Genomic DNA, 18,751 nt, shown 5'->3' with positions numbered 1-18,751 from the left:
GAATACGGAATATTAAGCGCATATGTTATGAAACAAAAAAAATGTATGAATAAGCAAAAGCTATCAACGCCTGAATCCCCAGGCTAGGTGAGGTTTTAGATTGTTGAATGTCGGCCATCCATCTTAATGTCAACTCTGGTCTGTCCACATTAGCATCGTCGGATACCACGGCCGAACCATTTACATTTATCAGTTAGGTATCAACCAATTGTATCCGATGCTAACATTACAGTTGTTAACAATTCTGCTGGTCATTTAGTTTTTAACACTCTACTGGTCACCCTTTGTCCCAGTTGTCACACAACATCGTAAGAATGTGTGTGACAGGTTTTGCTCCAGTTTGAAACATGGATCACCTTGGTTGAAAATCAGAAGTATGTCACAGTAGCCAAAAAATAGAAAAAAAAATGTTTTAGCTCAATGGTTCATCTAAAGTTAAAGAAGTTGTAACACAACCTGATTATGGAAAAACCCTTGTTTACTTGCTGTCCAATATAAAATTGATTTCTTGGAAAGGTTGTTCATGAAGACTATATGTAACAATTATTGAATAATGAAAATATTACAGTACATTTTGAATTGTTGTGATTATAGATTTCATTTTTATTAATTAAACCCGATAAAGTAATGCATTTGAGAATTAATGTGTAGAGATTAATACAACACACCAGAATATATTTATTAATGCATCAAAGTACAGTACATAGATGTACTGTAATTTGGTAATTAAGTCTTGTAGGATGATTCAATTAATTGACTTTGTATAGAGTTCAAACCAGATCATGTATTTTATCAGATAGCATCACTGGAAACTATATATGACTGTTTCAATATTCTATACTGCAGTCCATTTAACGGGTGTTTCAAAAATGATTTTTTATTGCTCATCTATCAGCTTGTCCTAGCAATACACAGATGGAACATTACATCTTCCTTGACTCATAAATATCTTTTGAAGAAAAAAGCCTTGGTGCATGTGAATCACTTGTTAGGGACATTGATCTTGATCAGAAGATGATCCCTATTGTTTTCGAGGTCAGTAGGTTAAAGTCAACATGGCTTTGATGTCAAAAATGGATTATATTATCAAGCAATGTATACTTCAGTACTTTCAGTGCTTTGATTTTGTACTGGAATTTGGATAGGCAAATAATTTTGATCGGGTTTTTTTTTTTTTTTTTTTAATCACAGATAGATAATAATGTATGATAGTAAAATTTAACTAATCAACAGTTACTGCCCTTTGTTTAAATCCAAAATTCCTGGAATGAAATCAATTACAAATCTCGTATAACATATAGAATATCCACCCCTTGACCTCATAGTGTGAAAACTTTACGGATAAATACTAAATATCTTCAGACTTAAATAACGTTTTTTCTCCGTTTCATTTCAACTGTGAAATAATACTTTATATACGCTATTCTTCAGTTTGCGGACTGTTTTCACTTGACTTTGTAATGTGATATCTCATGTGGTTTACAATTGCTTGTCAATTAAGTGTTTAACAATTTAACCAATTAGTCCCAATTACTTGATAGCTAACTACATTTGTACTTCAGAATAGCGGAAAAATGCATTGTATGATTGTCAACTCATTATTATACATGTTTTTCATGTATATAAAATTTCAGTCACGTTCATTTTTTTCTCTTTCTTTTTTTTTTTTTTTTTTCTTGTTCCCCCTCCCCCCCCCCCCTATATTAATCCTTTTTTGCTGTTATGATTTGGCAATTATAAACAATCTATAACCCAGTTCTAGGTTATGATTACACCATGAATTTGAAATTTGAATTGAATTTTAGTGATGTGTCTGAAATTGTTTGGTATATTATAAGTTCAAATTAAAAACCCATAATTTCAATGAATCGACAATGACTTCAATTTGATTACATGAAATGCATTTTAACACTTAGAATTTTGTAGAGTTTATGAATGAGTCTTTTTTATTTTTGTCTGCCTAATTGGTAATTTTGAAAAGTTGCACAATTTGAGGTATATTGGAGAAAGAAAAAAAAAGAGTTGTGGAGACAGCTAAATTATGAATGTTTGCAGTCTTTGTAAACTTTTGTACACCATTCTGGGTTAAATAGGTAATTTGTTTGCCAGTTAAGAATTGGTCACTTAAAAGTCAAGCTGAAATGAAGTAAAAAAAAAAAAACTAGTAAATTTATGAGTTAATGGGGTGGAGTTAACCTTGTGTTTGAGAATATGTCTGCATCACAAAACCCGGAATCGTAGTTTTTTTGTCTTCCTGGGTTTTATCACCATATCAATATTCAATATTATTTGTTTGTTGAAAGAAGATGATAAAATTATACTATTTGTTTCCACTTTGCAGTGTGATAAATTTTGTTTTGTTAAGATACAAAAAGTTGGTATGAGTCCGCTATATTTGTGAAAGCAGATGAAGTTTTTGCCCTACTTTATGTAATTTTTCAAAATATATGATCAAGATCAAATCTAACCTATTTTGTTCTTTTATTGACAACCAGTATTATGACCAAATTATTACGATGACAGAAATGTTTATTGATAAACATAATGATTAGCCTAGATTCAGGACATAAATGTTGATTAATACCACTCTTATATCACTCTTTATTAAATAACTATTTACAGAAGATTCAGAACTCCCCGCAGATTAATTGAAAAATCCATGGCCTTAATAAACCTGTATAAAGATGTTTTTTGCTTTTTATTCGGGAACGGAATTCTCTTTTTCATCGGGCGTATAAAAGCTGAATTGATTGGAAGAAAGTATATTATTTCAGCTTGTATTGTAGGTTTTCATAAATGGTTCTGGTATTATTTAATCTGATAGAAAGAACATTGAAAGTTAAAGGCTCACCACTACCATTATATACAGTTGTTTTATTTTTTGTTCTATGTAAATTAAGTGTTATTTAGTGACTTTTTAGCTTTTACTGATGGAGAAAGGCTTGAGGCAATTGCCTTCATGAATTTCATCACCTTAGTGCAGTAACAGGTTAACTCCTTATATAATTTAATAGGAGTTAACCTACTATTGCACTAAGGTGACAAGATAGACTTTGCAGGAGTTTTAAGTCCAAAAAAGGCAACAACAAAAAATCTGCTTCAGTGGCACTATGAAAATAATGCTGATATATCCTAAACCGACTTATTGTCAATCTTTATGTATAGACAAAATCAGCCAACATTTTTACAGAAAATTTCAAAATATTTTCCGATTGAATATTGAGCACTGCAGACCATGATCTTGGCCTGCACTGGTCACATGATGTGTATTCAGTTGCTGATTGGGTTGAAGACCTCACTAAGGATTCTATCTCAGCTGTCCAATTTAATATATCATACACTTTTATCACAGACTCTAAACATGTATATTTAAATCATGCTATAAAATATGTGATTGAAATATGAAAAATTATAAGAGGACAGAGGCTGGTCTTTAAACTATTATGATCGGGACGGGGAAAGCCCTTTTGAATATTTACATGATCAATACAAACAATTGTAAGCATTTAAATACACAATGAAATCTAGGATATGATCCTCTTTTATCATTTTCACTCCGCAGTTTTCAGTTTTTCGGTGTATATTTCACTCGGTTTAAAAATTGGAGGTGTTAACTTATTAAATATATATGCCATTGTTTAAATCAAGTAAAGCAAAGGGATTGGATGTTTAAAAAGATCAAGTCAAAAAAAAAATATGTGGACTTTTATAAGGCTGATTTGTAATTAATCAAGTGCTTCCAAAATTATAAAGAATTTCTGTTTGTTGTATTTTGCTTTAATGTTTAGAGTTTATGCAGTTTTTGCATCTAGAATGTCATAAATAATAATATTGCGTTAATTAAATATTTTTTTTGGAGATACTTTACACATTAAGGTAGAACTGAATGCGAATTGAAAGCATTGAATTGGTGTTTTTGATCAGACTTAAGTGTTAGATACTGAATTAATTTGGTATGCCAGTGAATTATTAGTTCAATCATTAATTTTTCAGATTTCATCAGTCTGCCCATATTATGCATTTAAAAGTTTATGTATATTTATATGTCTTAAATGTCTTACAAAATCGCATAATTAAGAAACCTATCTTCACGTTGTATTTTTGCATTTAACTCATAACTAAAACGTACAGGTTGAAAAACAATTAATGTAATTAGCACTAGAATGATGCAGTGCTGGCATTAACGGCAATTAATGTTGCGATATTTTTGTTACCATCTGTTTGGTGTTTACGTCAGTCCACTGTATCATTTAGTACGCAGAAATCAATTTTTTTCTCCTCATTTTGCACAACATTTTTATCTCCATTTCAAATGGTCTCGTTATTTAACAGTTTGCTCCATTTTACTGTGTGATAGATTGTTGCAAGTGAATAATTGATACAGAAAAAATCAATGTAATTTGTCCATGTTTTTAAGTACACTGGAAAATATTAAATTTTCAGGATATACACTTAACAAATCGTAAAATTTGAACCTTTGTTTTGATAAAAAAGGGGAATCGATCTTTTAAACTTCTATATAGTGCTTATTTGGATGCTTAGCTGTTTGTTTTATTTGTGAAAATACTTCACAGCCTTGTATTGTTTGTTTACTTCTTTAGAAAAGAAAATGGTGTTTATTTTAAAAGAACTAAAATAATTGAAATTAACAATATTACGCAACAACAACAAAAATAAAGAATGGATTCTGGAAGCAGCGGTTTATTTTCACCGATGGAGGAAGATTTCGGGTAAACTTTTGTTTTTATTTAACAGTAGGCATAACTACCATTCAAGTTATTTTTGTATTTTCAAGTTTGAAAGTGTTTTGAAAAAGATAAATACTAGCAAAAGCATTAATCAGAAGTCATTAAAATTTTGATCTTGCACATTACTTCCACATAAAGTACATAAAATTTGTCCAAAAAATGACAAAAATTTGTCTTAATCTACCAGAAACAGTGTAATAGAAACATAGAGATATTTAACTGGAGATATGGTGAAAATAAGAAAATTTAGACCTGTTTTGGATAATTTAACATTTATACATTTCTGGAACTCTTGGAACATTTTCAAAAATGTGAGTTTCCTTATCTTTATATTAAGGTAGCAGCTTTAAAATTTCTAAGAATACAAAAGTTATGTACATTTTGTATTCCTGAATCGGGGTGCGAAGGTTGGAGTCAGGGATTAAACATTAACCTTCTGACACTTACTTAGTCTACCCAAGCAACCAGTTCTATTAGACCAAGATCAGCTAACGGTCATCTGTCCCCGCTGATCGTGGTCTGCACAGTGTTCGCTATTCAGTCCGTAGATATTTTAAAGTTTTCCCAAATGTGATCGAGATTGAAATAAAAGTAAAAAACGGTATAAAATGAAAGGAAAATAGAAGAAAAAGGTCGGGACACAGTAGAATGTATGTTATACGCTGCGTACCTCGTTAAAAGCGGTGTTGTTATAAGTGGAGTAGACTGTTCTTTAATAATTCTGTACGATAATTTGTCAATTATATACAAACATGTACATATATATTCTTTTTATTCATACTGGTATATTATATTGTAGCTGAATGTTGTTTGTTGTGGAAGAACAAAACAATTACCATAGAGCTTCTACTTTATATATTTGATTGATTTTATATCATTAATATTAATGCATGTATACTTTGATTTATGAAATTGTTTATTTGAACGATTATGGTTGTTTCTATCAATTTAACAGGGTGAATCAGTACTTTTGCATATCTTTTCACATGGGTTGATGCTTTATTGATTTTACACGCATTAATTTTTCCCTCTACAAACATCTTTTTGAAGTTTTTGATATATGGAAACTATTATTGACCATTATCTTGTCACATTTTCCTATTTAGTATTCTGTTGACTATGATACTGATTGATAAACTCTTTAAAATAATTATTCTTCTGTCAAATAAATTTTATTGTCCAGACCAATTGGGTATTTTAAACTATTTCAACCCTTGACCTGCTGAATTTCTATAAATGGAAATGGACTTGTCCAGCTTCCATTTCTGGAACTGTCTATTATCAATATTTGGGATATCAGGAAGAAAATTTTATGTCACCCGACAGTTATACTGTGCAAATGTGAATTATAGCCTGGTTTTATACTGGTCTCAAAGGCTTATCATTTTGGTTCCTTATTAAGTAAGGATGTTACCGTCTTCAGATTTTTTCCCCCGTAATATATAGTCTGCATGCTCAGGTGGGAACTAATGTTACCCATGTTAGCAATGCAGACCAAGATTTGTGCCATCTTATCTGACATGGTCGGCACTGTTCCCTACTTAGTCAGTACTGCATATTTTTTGAAAATTTTCATAAAAAGGATAAATGGTTTGGTCTAGAACGAAAAATGGACATTAGTCCATTTAAATATTGATAAATGGTTTTGGCTAGAATGAAAGATGGACATTAGACCATTTTAATAACGCTAAATGGTTTTGGCTAGAATAAAAGATGGACATTAGTCCATTTAAATAATGATAAATGGTTTTGGCTAGAATGAAAGATGGACAAGTTCATTTAACATATTTAGTGTGGAGAGGGTCAAAACTGCCCAGTCAATATCTATGCTGACTACTTCAGCATAGCGGTCAATTCTCTCTTTCTATAACAAAATTATTATGAATAAGTTGATAATAACTTAAAGCAGAATTTGAAGGTGTCACTTTTATCTATTGATTGTTTTGAAATCATTTTACATTGACATGGGTGAAAGAAAAGCATGTGGAATCTAAGGTTGGATCAGTATGGTATTTGTACAGTAGCTTAGTCCGCTTTTCTTTATTTGTAGTCTACTTGAAGTCCATGTTTATTGCATTAATCGCTGGCCACTTAGAAAGTAAGATTAAACTTTTGATTTTTGTCCGTTTGACTTTGATATTCAGTTCCTGTTTAAGGAATATGGGATTGGTATATGTATTTACTAGAAGTTTTCACAATGGACATTTGATTATATCAACAAAACGTCAGTAAGTCCACTCAGGATAAATTGATCTCTGTGGTGAGGCCTGAGTCCAAATTTTTAACCCTTGTTTTATCCCCTGACAGTAGGAGGTTTTTCATTTAAAATAAATCTACCAAAAATTCATTCTGCTACTTGTTCTGGCTGTGGTCTGTAGTCTCAGTGCCTTAAAAGGCGGATGGACTCTCATTAAGCATAGAATAGTCAATACATATACACACAGTGTGACACTTTCTGCTAATCTCTATGAATGTTACCCTTTCAAATGCCTGTTATTGTATAGCTATAGACATAATTGTTTATTGTTGAAGATTTGTCAACCAAGATTTTTAGAAGTTGTAAAAGACCTGGTAATGGTTCTGATCAAACTAAATTTTTGCTCGGCCTATGACAGTTTGAACCGGAAGTTGTACTGCAATGGTATAATTATATTACTTAGCTCAGAGTTAATAGGATTTGTTCTCTAGAAGGAGCCATGTTTGATACCTATTGAAGCTCTGTCCTCATGCTGATAAGTCAAAGCTGTGTTTTAATTTTCGCCTTTCTACTCACCAAATTCCTACTTGAATATAGACTCAATCAAATATAGACTCAATCAACTGAGTCTGTAATTTGCAGCTTTTTACTATTACTGTCATTGCTCCTAGGAGATCTCCCTTTTAACCACCACCAAGGAAACTTTTGCAGGTGATAAAATTCATATTTTTTACCAGGGATTTGCTGGTTTTAAGGTCTGTCTGCCCGAATCTTCAGGAAAGGCAGGGAGGGATGTGGGGTAGGCTGTCAATGTTATTAAAAAAAAATAATTTGGTGATTTGAATTCTAATTTTTGGTACATAATGACTCTTTTGTTAAATTAAGATAGATGCATTGCCACATGACCACCACTGTAGATTTTGATTATTATGAGATGATTCAAGCTATTCAAACACTAACAGATACATCATTCTGTTCAAATCCTTTGAGTATTTTATCTTCTTTTCTTTTTCTTGCCCATCATGAAAAAAAAATTACTTGCCATGCAAGATGTTCTATATTTTTCATTAACAACAAACTTTATAATAGATTTCTTTTGAAATTTAAATGGATGAATGTTGATAATTGAAGATATGTTTTTGTAATGTATTCCTGACCTTTGGCTCCAATATCTAGGTGTCTTGGGTTTCTACTCAAGTTGTCTATTCAAAGTTTGTATTGAATGTCTAACTTAATGTTGTCAAAATGGAATAAGTAAATATACAAGTGTACTTTTATGATTTATTTTTCAGTTTAAAACTTGAATATGTGCATGTAAGCCCGAAATTCTGTAAACAAGGCGAATGTTTAATTTTAAGATTTCATGCAGAAATATAAGTGCCACTTGAATTTGTGTTTAAAAAATCAATTTGCAGTTGGACCTGTGAATAAGTTATGTATACCATTTGAATTAAATTTTATATTCAAATGTTACTAGATGTATATTTGTTGTACAAAAACATATTTTAAAAGATGTTTCCCTTTGAAAAGAATGAAAACTTTTTGATGTTTTTATTGTTTATTAGCTTTTAAATGTTGTTAACCAAAACCCTCTGAATTTTTGTTATGAACTTGTCCTTCTTTGTATTTGGAACAGTCAATTTCTGTATTAAGGGATTTCAACATCAAGAAAAGTATTATTGAGCATTCCCAAGACTTTATGAACGTGAGAATTGCCTTGTCCAGTCCTCTAGATTATAAAACAATCTTGTGATTTTCATTGGTCATTATACATTCTGTGCTGGTTTCTGACCAATCGAACATCTGAGAACTGAGTTTGAGCTGAGAATTTTTTTTTTATAACTTTGGACCCTGGTTCCATACTGATTGAATTTGGATTTTTTTCCCAGCTAATCAGTAGTTACAGTTACAGTTGGGTAGTCTTATATCAAACTTTTACTGTTACAGCTACGAAAATAAGTGCAACAGGTTGACAAATCTATTGTGACGGGTACATATAGCACTGCACTGTGAAGCTATTGCGGTAAAAGTTTGTTTGTACCGACGATTAGCTGGGAAAACTCGCCTTTGCCAAGTTCCGGATAACATCTTTTGTGTCTGAATCATTATCTTGATGAATGAAAATCAGGTTTTGTGTCAATTTTCCTGTCTCTTAATAGTTATCTTGATTTTAACCTTGATTTAACTTAGTGGTTCAACATGCCCGTTACAAGACTTTGGTCTACAAATTCTCGCCATAAGTCTCTGTTTAGCTGGTGTTATATCTTTCTACTAGATTGTCCATATAAAGTTAATAGGCTGATTTATTACCTATTTTTGTACAGAAATATTTGCTCGAGCGCTGACGCGACAACATTATACCTGATTGTTTAATTGATTACGTCTTATGAAACTAATTGGGCCAGGGAAAAAAATGCGAGGAAATGTGTCTGGCTACATCAATGAACTGTTTTAATACCCATTTATAAAGAAACAGTTCTAACCTAAAATCAATAATGTGATTGATCTGTGATTGATTTTTAAGCAATATAGATCTAAGGTTTAAGGCAGTAAAACATTGCATTTGAAAACAGTTACAAAAACTTGGATTTGATTGGTTGATTTTAAGTTAAGATCGGAAATTGACCAGTGAAAACATGTTAGTACTGCAATTGACCAATGAAATTTTTGTAGACATTCTCTGCAAATTCTGTTACATAATTAATGCACAATGATGTGTTAGAAGTTTAGTATATACTCCCAAAGTAGGTTATAATAAAATGTATAAGAATCTATCAAAATGCTGCAAATTTGGCAACAATCATAGTAAATGATTGACATGTTTTTCTTCTGTTGCATTTTTATTTAACTATAAACATTGCCTTCACATAAACATATTTTTTAAATAAAAAGAAATTGGTAAAAGGGGAAATCACTGAAGACTTTTCATTGGCCAGTGTACATTCTTTGCCATTTTCTGACCAATTAAATACCTGGGATTTGAAAATGAGCTTAGAAACCTGTATTGTTCAGAGAAATGGACATAAAACTCGGGTCCAAATAAACTTCATAAAATTTACCCAAAATCTTGGCTTTTAAACAATTATATTCAAACTAAAGATAAAATTTTAAACGTAACTTTTTGAGAGAAGTTTTTTACTGAGATTGGTTGTATATTGATTGATAGGGAAAATCAGTGTTACATGTATTTACAGCTCAGTACAATGCTAAAAATCTGTACATGCAAATTACAGGTAATCAAATTCTGTTTATAGGCGGTCTATTGATTTGAGATAGCTGTTTTTATTTTACAGTCGCCCAATTTACCCTGCATGCAGTAGTAATGCATTGATTTTCTCTTTACGTACTGAATAATCAAGGATAATTTCACAAAACAGTAACATTTTTATGGTCTAGAAAGCAATTTAGTACAAGTAGGTTTTGAAACACATATTTTTTTTTAAAAAAAAACCCATCAACCCAAAACAATCTTAAAATTCTGTCGATACTTACCCTTGTTTATGCAATTTTTCCTTTTGTACTGATCAAGATCATCAACATATTTGTGCCGTCTGATCATGGTCTGCATTGTTTGCTAGTCAACCAAAGTACTTAATTTTTAAATTTTCTCTAAAACTGATGAATGGTTTTGTCCAGATTGAAAAATAATTAGCTTAAGGTTTAAAATTTGCCATGCTGAACCCTAAAATATAATGAACAGGCTACACTGTTCAGTTTTGATATTGTTATACCTGACAGGATGACACTATCAGTGGCATAGCTTCCTGTAGGCCATGCAGTTCAGTGTAAGACATGGGTATATTGTATGAATTTAGAAGAGTAAAATCTTTGTTAGTAACATTTCTCAGTACTGCAGACATTTATTGTATTTGAAATTTTACTTATAAGATATTGTAAAAATAATAAGGAATATAATTTGATATATTTCAGGGGCTATGCAAAGCGGCACACAGTGTCCGGTTTGGACCCTCAGTCGGAATATAAGTACAGAATGCGTATGATGAACAGTGCGGGCAACAGTGACTGGAGTGCTCATGTTAAAGTCTCAACAACAAGTAAGTGACTATTGATTATAAGTGGTTGCTATAGACCATAAGTGGTCGCTTTTTACCATAAGTTATCTCTTATATGTTGTAAATTGTCTTCTTAGACCATAAGTGGTAACTTTAGAACATAAATTGTCTCTTTTATACCATAAATTGTCTCTAGACCATAAGCGGTCTCCATGAGTGGTTTTTATACCATAAGTGGTCTAATAAGACCATAAGTGGACTGTTTATACCATAAGTAGTCTATTGAGACTATAAGTGGTCTTTTTATACCATAAGTGGTCTCTAGAGATCATAAGTGGTCTCTTAAGACTGTAAGTTGTCTCTTTAGACCATAAGTGATTTATGTATGATAATTATAACATGTACAAATCATGGATTAATCAATGCACAGAGGGACACCATATGTCTACCGCCACCCAGAAAAGCTGAAAAGTTGCTATTTTACCTTAAAAGTATGTGGGTGTGACTCAAACAAAAGCCCCTCCTACCCTTTACTCTGCCTCCTTCCAGAACATTCAATTTAGTATGCAAATTTCAAAATGATAATTTCTTAGTTAATGTGACCTCCTCCTCTCTTTCCTAAGATCTATATTGAAACTTTTATTAATTATGGTATTGAGTGCAAAAAATGTGTTTTAGATTCTTTAATTTTGGGTTTCTCTTTAGTTAATTGCCAATTTTTACGTAAATAATTTGTTCAGTAACTTTTTTAAACAGAACTTGAAAGTAAGTTTGTACTATTGTTTGTAATTTTGGTAATCATTTTAAACATGTATGAATATTGTCTTAAATTATGTCTCACATTTTTGTTGTTCTCTGTGTAAAATATTGAAGAAAAAAAGTTCTGTGTTGCCACAAGCAAATTTATGAAAGACTTAGAAACTATAGACATACATACATGTGATACAACTTGTGGTTTTTTTTTTTTCAAAACAAGTTCTCCATGCTGAGAAGCAGGCAGGTGCGGGGAGGGGGGTATGAGTCAATTATTAAAAACAAAAAACCATAACTTAATTATCCAGATCTTGATGTTTTGTTATATTTTATGCATAAAGCCAAATCCCAGGATGGGTCATGGCCCCCTTACCAGGAATGAATTAAATGGACTTGTCCAAATTCCGTTTTTGGAGCAATCCATCATCAATATCGGGGATATCAAAATGAAAATTGATAAGATGGGTCAGCTAACTGTAGATTGCACAAATATCCTTTATACTGTTGGCAAAGGCTTGAATCACTTTTGATTCCTGTAGGGTAAGAGTTAGGATCAGTTTTGACAGCCCAAGGTACATGACACTTATAGTATTTATCATGTACTGGACATTATTTCAAAGTGGTTTATTTACATTTACTTCTCAAAAAGCATTTAAACTTGCTAACTGTCATAGTGATCAGCTTTATTGATTTTACAAACTTATCTGGTTTTATACTCGTTGAAAAGTTCATGCGATGAAAATATACGTCCATCCAAACATAAAAGAAAAAAATTAATAAGAAGAAAGAATTATAAAATTTGATTTATGTCTCATATTTTTAAAGGAAACGTTTTTTTTAACACTATATTGCTGTTCAAAAGATGACTAAAATATAAAAAAATGGAGAACCAAATTTACCGATAAATAATATTATGATAATCAGATATACTTAACAAAAAGCAGCATTTCAGATGACTGGTAACATTGTTTGTTAAAATGATTTTTTTATTCACTTAGAAAACATGCTGCATTTGAACTTTATATTTGACAATTTTGTTTTTTTAAATGTCAAATGATTTGGTGTTTTTGGCATGAGCTCTTTAGTACATGACAAATGTCTATACATGTAGTTAGTATTTGTCATATAGCACTTTAGTTTTAAGATTTAGGTTTTTTGTTCAGTTTGATATTTGATTTTTTTTATAACAGTCACCAAGTTTTTGCCTTACATTATTTCTTTCACAACTGGGGAAATAATTTCTTGTTATTTGGCCTCCCTTATATGTTTACTTTTTGTTTCATTTTTATACGCCCGTTTGAAAAACGGGACGTATTATTGGAACGCCCCTGGCGGGCGGTCGGGCGGGCGGGCGGCGTCCAATTTTGTCCGGAGCATATCTCCTACATGTATGGAGGGATTTTAATGAAACTTCATAGAAATGTTCACCACTATGAGGAGCAGTGTCACGCACATGAACCAGGTCTCTAGGTCAAAGGTCAAGGTCACACTTAGAGCTCATTGAAAAATGCTTGTCCGGAGCAAAACTTCCACATGTATAGAGGGATTTCAATATTACTTGGCACAAATGTTCACCATTGTGAGGCGGAGTGTCGCGCGCAAGTTTCAGGTCCTTGCGGCCAAGGTCAAGGTCACACATAGAGGTCAAAGTTCAGATAAAAATATGAAGATGTGTATATGGACCATTTAGTCATCATTTATTGAGGGATTGTAACACAAATGGTCATTATCAAGACTATGGCTGTGATACATATAATTTAGGTCAATATATACAAGATCAAGGTCACTAAAGATGATGAAATATCCAGATTTTGTCTGGAGCATATCTCCTACACGCATGGAGGGATTTTAATGAAATTTCATAGAAATGTTCACCATTATGAGAAGCCATGTCACGCACATGAACTAGGTCTCTAGGTCAAAGGTCAAGGTCACACTTAGAGCTCATTGGAAAACGCTTGTCCGAAGCAAAACTTCCACATGCATAGAGGGATTTCAATATAACTTGGCACAAATGTTCACCATTGTGAGGCGGAGTGTCGCGCACAAAATTCAGGTCCCTGCAGCCAAGGTCAAGGTCACACATAGAGGTCAAAGTTTAGATAAAGATATGAAGATGTGTATAAGGACGATTTAATCATCATTTATTGAGGGATTGTAACACAAATGGTCATTATCATGGCTACGGCTGTGACACATGTACTTTAGGTCAATATATACAAGGTCAAGGTCACTAAAGATGGTGAAATATCCAGATTTTGTCTGGAGCATATCTCCTACATGTATGGAAGAATTTTTATAATACTTTATGGAAATGTTCACCACCATGATATGTATTGCTCCATGCATGATCCAGGTCTCCAGGTCAAAGGTCAAGGTCACACTTAGAGGTCATTGAAAAACGCTTGTCCGGAGCAAAACTTCTACATTCATAGGGGGATTTCAATATAACTTGGGACAAATGTTCACCATTGTGAGGCTGAGTGTCGCACGCAAAATTCAGATCCCTGCGACCAAAGTCAAGGTTACACATAGAGGTCAAAGTTCAGATAAAAATTTGAAGATGTGTATAGGGACCATTTAGTCATCATTTATTGATGGATTGTAGCACAAATGGTAACTATCATGACTACAGGTGTGACACAATTAATTTAGGTTAATATTTGCAAGGTCAAGGTCACTGGAGATGATTAAATATCCAGATGTTGTCCGGAGCATATTTTCTACATGCATGGAGGAATTTTAATGTTACTTTATAGAATTGTTCACCACCATGAGACATAGTGCCCTGCACATGAACCAAGTCTCTAGGTCAAAGGTGAAGGTCACAGTTAGAGCTCTGACATAGAAAAACGCTTGTCTGGAGCAAAACTTCTACATGCATAGAGGGATTTCAATATAATTTGGCACAAATGTTCATCATTGTGAGACTGAGTGCCGTGCATAAAATTCAGGTCCCTGCGACCAAGGTCAAGGTCACACATCCTGTGCATATCTTCCCTACTGATTTGTTTTAAGGTTCATTTAACAACACAGTGCCAAGAATAAAAACTTGCTTGCTAGATAACACTTATCCATAATGCCCCCATCTCCATCTAAAGCTTTCGTAAACGGGCGTATTTTGTGACTATGGCACCCTTGTTCAAATTAGAAATAGTTGAAAAAAGATTTTATTTTTAGTTTGAAAAAAAAAACACATGGCTGCCACAGATTTTCATGTGTGTATTTCACTGCACGACATTTTGCATTTGTTAATTTTTTTTTTGAAATCCAATTATACCCAATTTAAAATATCAAAATTTTACATCTGCAAGTAAAAAGTACATAATTATTATTTAAGGACACTTGCATAAAATTTATATTTTGAGGGTTGACCTCAAAACTGTTGTAAGTCCTTCTTTATATGATATAAATTACTGCAGTTTTGCGGACAATCCTTGGTTTACAATATTTGAAGTGCCGACCTCGGTGCAAATAAAATCCGCTTAAAATATTTTTAATGACTTAATGTGAATTATAAATCTATCTTGACAGCTGCTGTTGTTATGAAGACAATTATGACGTCAAACTTATTTTTAAAATCCACTTTACCTTAATCGAAAGATAACCTTTTGTCAAGGATTGTGAAACAATTTTCGGACAAAAATATCTTTGATAGATAAATAGTTTATATTGATATAGCAATAAAAACTATTGCTATAAGGAAGTATTATAAGATCAGCTGAAAGAAATTTTTCAGGGACCAAATAATGATTTTAGAGAAATTTTAGGCTAAAAGTCAAAGTCATTAGGGTATATTTTTAAAACTTTTGACAAGTATTTAGGAATATCTTGGCAGGATCGTACTAACTTAAGGTCATTTTCGAAAATGAAAAAAAAAAATGTAGACGTATATTACCAATAGCCTACTCATATTTCATGTGTTAAGGTTGTTTAACAAACTGTTCTTGTGGTTGATCATGATCCAGTCTTCACAGGGAAAGTTTTTTTGTAGATTTGTTTTGGTACCAGTTGAATGTTGATACAAAATCACATTATCACGGCCAAATCCTCGAAATATAAAGTAGATAATTTAAATAGGTTTTGAATGCTTTTTTCTATCAAACCTCTCACTGTTGAATTTCTACCGTCTTCCACTTTGGAAATGTCTGCTATCATTTAAAGGGATATAGTTGAAAATTTGAGGTCAGTCAGTCAACAGTATAGAGCCTGGTCAGACTGCACAGATGTGCAGCCTGGCCTGGCACTAAACTGGTGGCAAATGCTTAAATTACTTTCGGTTCCAGCAGAGTAATTGAAAAGTTACTCCAAAAACAAAAAATATTCAAAAATGTTAAGTTTACTGTAAATTACATTAACAAATACATGTTTAAGTCTGTAAAAAATGCAGAAAAATGCTTAAAATTTTATCTGTAAGAAGAAAAACCACACTTAGTATGTGATTCATACTTTGTAAATACGATGGGTATTTTTTGGTGTTTTTTATTCCCCTATTGTTCATTTAAGGGGATATTTTGTGTTTTAATTTTTGTATTGTCATAATGACAAGAATGCCTGTTTTAATACACATATATTATCCTGCAAACCATGCCTTTGTGCACTTAATTGATATTACTTAACAAATTTATTACAGTATTATCTGTACTTGTATTTAAGATAATCCTTGTTTTATTGTTAATTTGGTATTGTTATATTAACGGTTTAATAGGGTTCAAATTATATGATGGTTTTTTTAATCAGATTAAGACGTTTTATATTGTAATATTGACTTATGGCAGGATTGGTTCCTTTATGCAGATTAAATTAAGAGGAATCAATCAAGATTGTCTCAAAGAGTTATGTTACATTATGAATTAAGTCATAACAAAGTAATCCCCCCCTGTTTTGTCAAATAAAATTACATGTACATAACAATACTATCTTATTAATCCATTAAAATCGCTTGGACCTTATTCTGAAAATATTTGATGGGGATTTTGTGTGATTAATTCTATCAATATTATTTTATTCTTTAAGAAGCTCAAAGCAAGGTTAATAAAGTAAACATGGACTTGGTTATTTGAAAACCTAGACTTGTGGCAGTTGACTTTATTAATGTTTTATATTTTAAGACAAGTGTTGAATATAAAGTCAGAATTTAAAGTAAAAGCAGAGTGTAATTCTTGACAAAAATAAGCAAGTAATTGTATAATAACATTTACTTGTTGAAATTATCAGTGTTAAATTAGTAATTATAACTGTATAATAACATTTACCTCTTGAAATTATCAGTGTAAATTAGCAAATTACTGTATAATAACATTTTCTTGTGGAAATTATCATCATTATTGTGTGACAATGTTCAAAAATATTTTCTCCACTTTTCCGCCGGCAGAAGAGCCAATGAATGGGGAGCATCTACACAAGGCACTTAACAGACAGGATCTGGAGATGCTGGAAAAAATAATAGAAAGTGGGTAAGTGTCTCAATAGATATATAACTATTAAGTCAACTAGTGCAATTTTTTTTTTTTCTATTCCCCAGTGATTTCTTGTGTAAGTTTAATTTTTATGCGTTTTTGATTTAATGTCCAAATTTTTTGTGAAAGAAAAAGGCATTTGTGCCTTGCATTTGTGTATCATTTTATGTGATACTTATTTTGATCATAACTACAGTTTTCTGTATTGTTTTCGGGGAGGAGAGGGTTGGATATCGAGAGGGGTGTTGTGTTTTGTTTTCTTTTAAAGAGAGAAGTAATCTTATTCTTTACTGTAAAGAATAATGGAAATGTGCATTTGAAATAATATTAAAATTACATTATTCTACCTTTCTTTGTGAAAAACTACACCCATACTATTTCAAAAATTTTATGTAGAATTTATTCATATTTGTTGTAACAGTTTGTATATGGTTTTATATATTAAGAAAATGAAAAAAATAGAGGTTTTAAAAGGTCAAACTTTTTAGTGCATTACAAGATTTTGCTGTAGATATTTTTAATAAATATGTTATAAATAAATAAATACAGTATAAAAGATTTTCAAAATGGTCTCTTTTTTCATTATAAAATGAAATGTTTTACCACCTTCCTCCCCCACTGAATTTTTATTTGGAACATTCCATTGCTAGCATCAGGGGAATTTCTAATTGAAACGGAGCAGCCAGCAGTGAAGGGCCTTGTCAGACTACGAAGATGTCCAGGCTTGCCTGACTATTCTGATGACATAAGACTGACATAATACTTGTATTTTCTCTTCGTTCAATATAAACTGAAAAAGTAAATGTAAAAAGTTGGTTCAAAAGATAAAATCTACTTTCACTTCTAAAACTGACAGAGTTCAATAGTAACTCAAAAGGGAAATGTGAGAAATTAATCCAAAATTTGAAAGAAAAATATTGATCTTTATTCATGTTGTATTTAAGTTTTCTATTTTTTCAATGTATTGTTTTTTAGCCGTACATCAAGGTAGTATAGATTTGTGACTATGTATGAAGTTATTTGCAGCTGTTGTGACCTTCTTGCACTCATCTTTTCCCTACATAATACAATGTGATTTTTAACTAAAAACAGTATCATAAACATTCTGAATCATTTTACATCATTCTTAATACAGTATATAAAATATAAATATTTAAAGACAGAGATTGGTTTATACAGAATTTATTTAGTTTGATTGTGTAGGAAGCTATAAGATTAAAGACACACTCTTGAATCTGTTCCCAGAACCAACCAGTACTGAGCAATGAGTGTAAAGTTTCTTGCTCAAGGAAACAATGGCTCACCACTGACAGGGTTTGAACCCATGGAGGAAGCCATCCATAAATTAAGATTTATTAAAATAAGGGATATGGAGCTTTTTGCACATTATTTTTGAAGGGACACTCATATTAAGATCTTCTCTGCTCACATTTTTGACAATGTTTGAGGGTAACTTTACATTATATTGTAATTTCTTTATTCATCCTTTGGTACAGTTGTGATTGAAGTCATTTCCATGTGTGATTTGTTTAATTTTAAATCATTCTTTTTACACAATATGCCTAATTGAATTCTTACATC

At 31.8% G+C, this 18,751-nt stretch overlaps 1 protein-coding gene across 2 annotated transcripts in view; it reads left to right on the top strand.

Annotated features, from left to right (window-relative positions):
• The window catches only part of LOC132749440 (fibronectin type 3 and ankyrin repeat domains protein 1-like), a 53,369-nt gene that overhangs the window by 20,572 nt on the left and 14,046 nt on the right, over positions 1–18,751 (top strand). For both annotated transcript variants that reach the window (XM_060739183.1, XM_060739172.1), the window contains 2 exons: positions 10,876–11,000; positions 17,086–17,167. In XM_060739183.1, the coding sequence (XP_060595166.1) occupies positions 10,876–11,000; positions 17,086–17,167 (207 nt within the window). The remainder of the gene's footprint in view (positions 1–10,875; positions 11,001–17,085; positions 17,168–18,751) is intronic.

This window comes from Ruditapes philippinarum, unplaced genomic scaffold (genome assembly GCF_026571515.1).
Source record: "Ruditapes philippinarum isolate M1 unplaced genomic scaffold, ASM2657151v2 ctg1508_1_1_1_1, whole genome shotgun sequence".
Classification (NCBI taxonomy): domain Eukaryota; kingdom Metazoa; phylum Mollusca; class Bivalvia; order Venerida; family Veneridae; genus Ruditapes; species Ruditapes philippinarum.
This window is presented reverse-complemented; position numbering and strand designations above follow the sequence as displayed.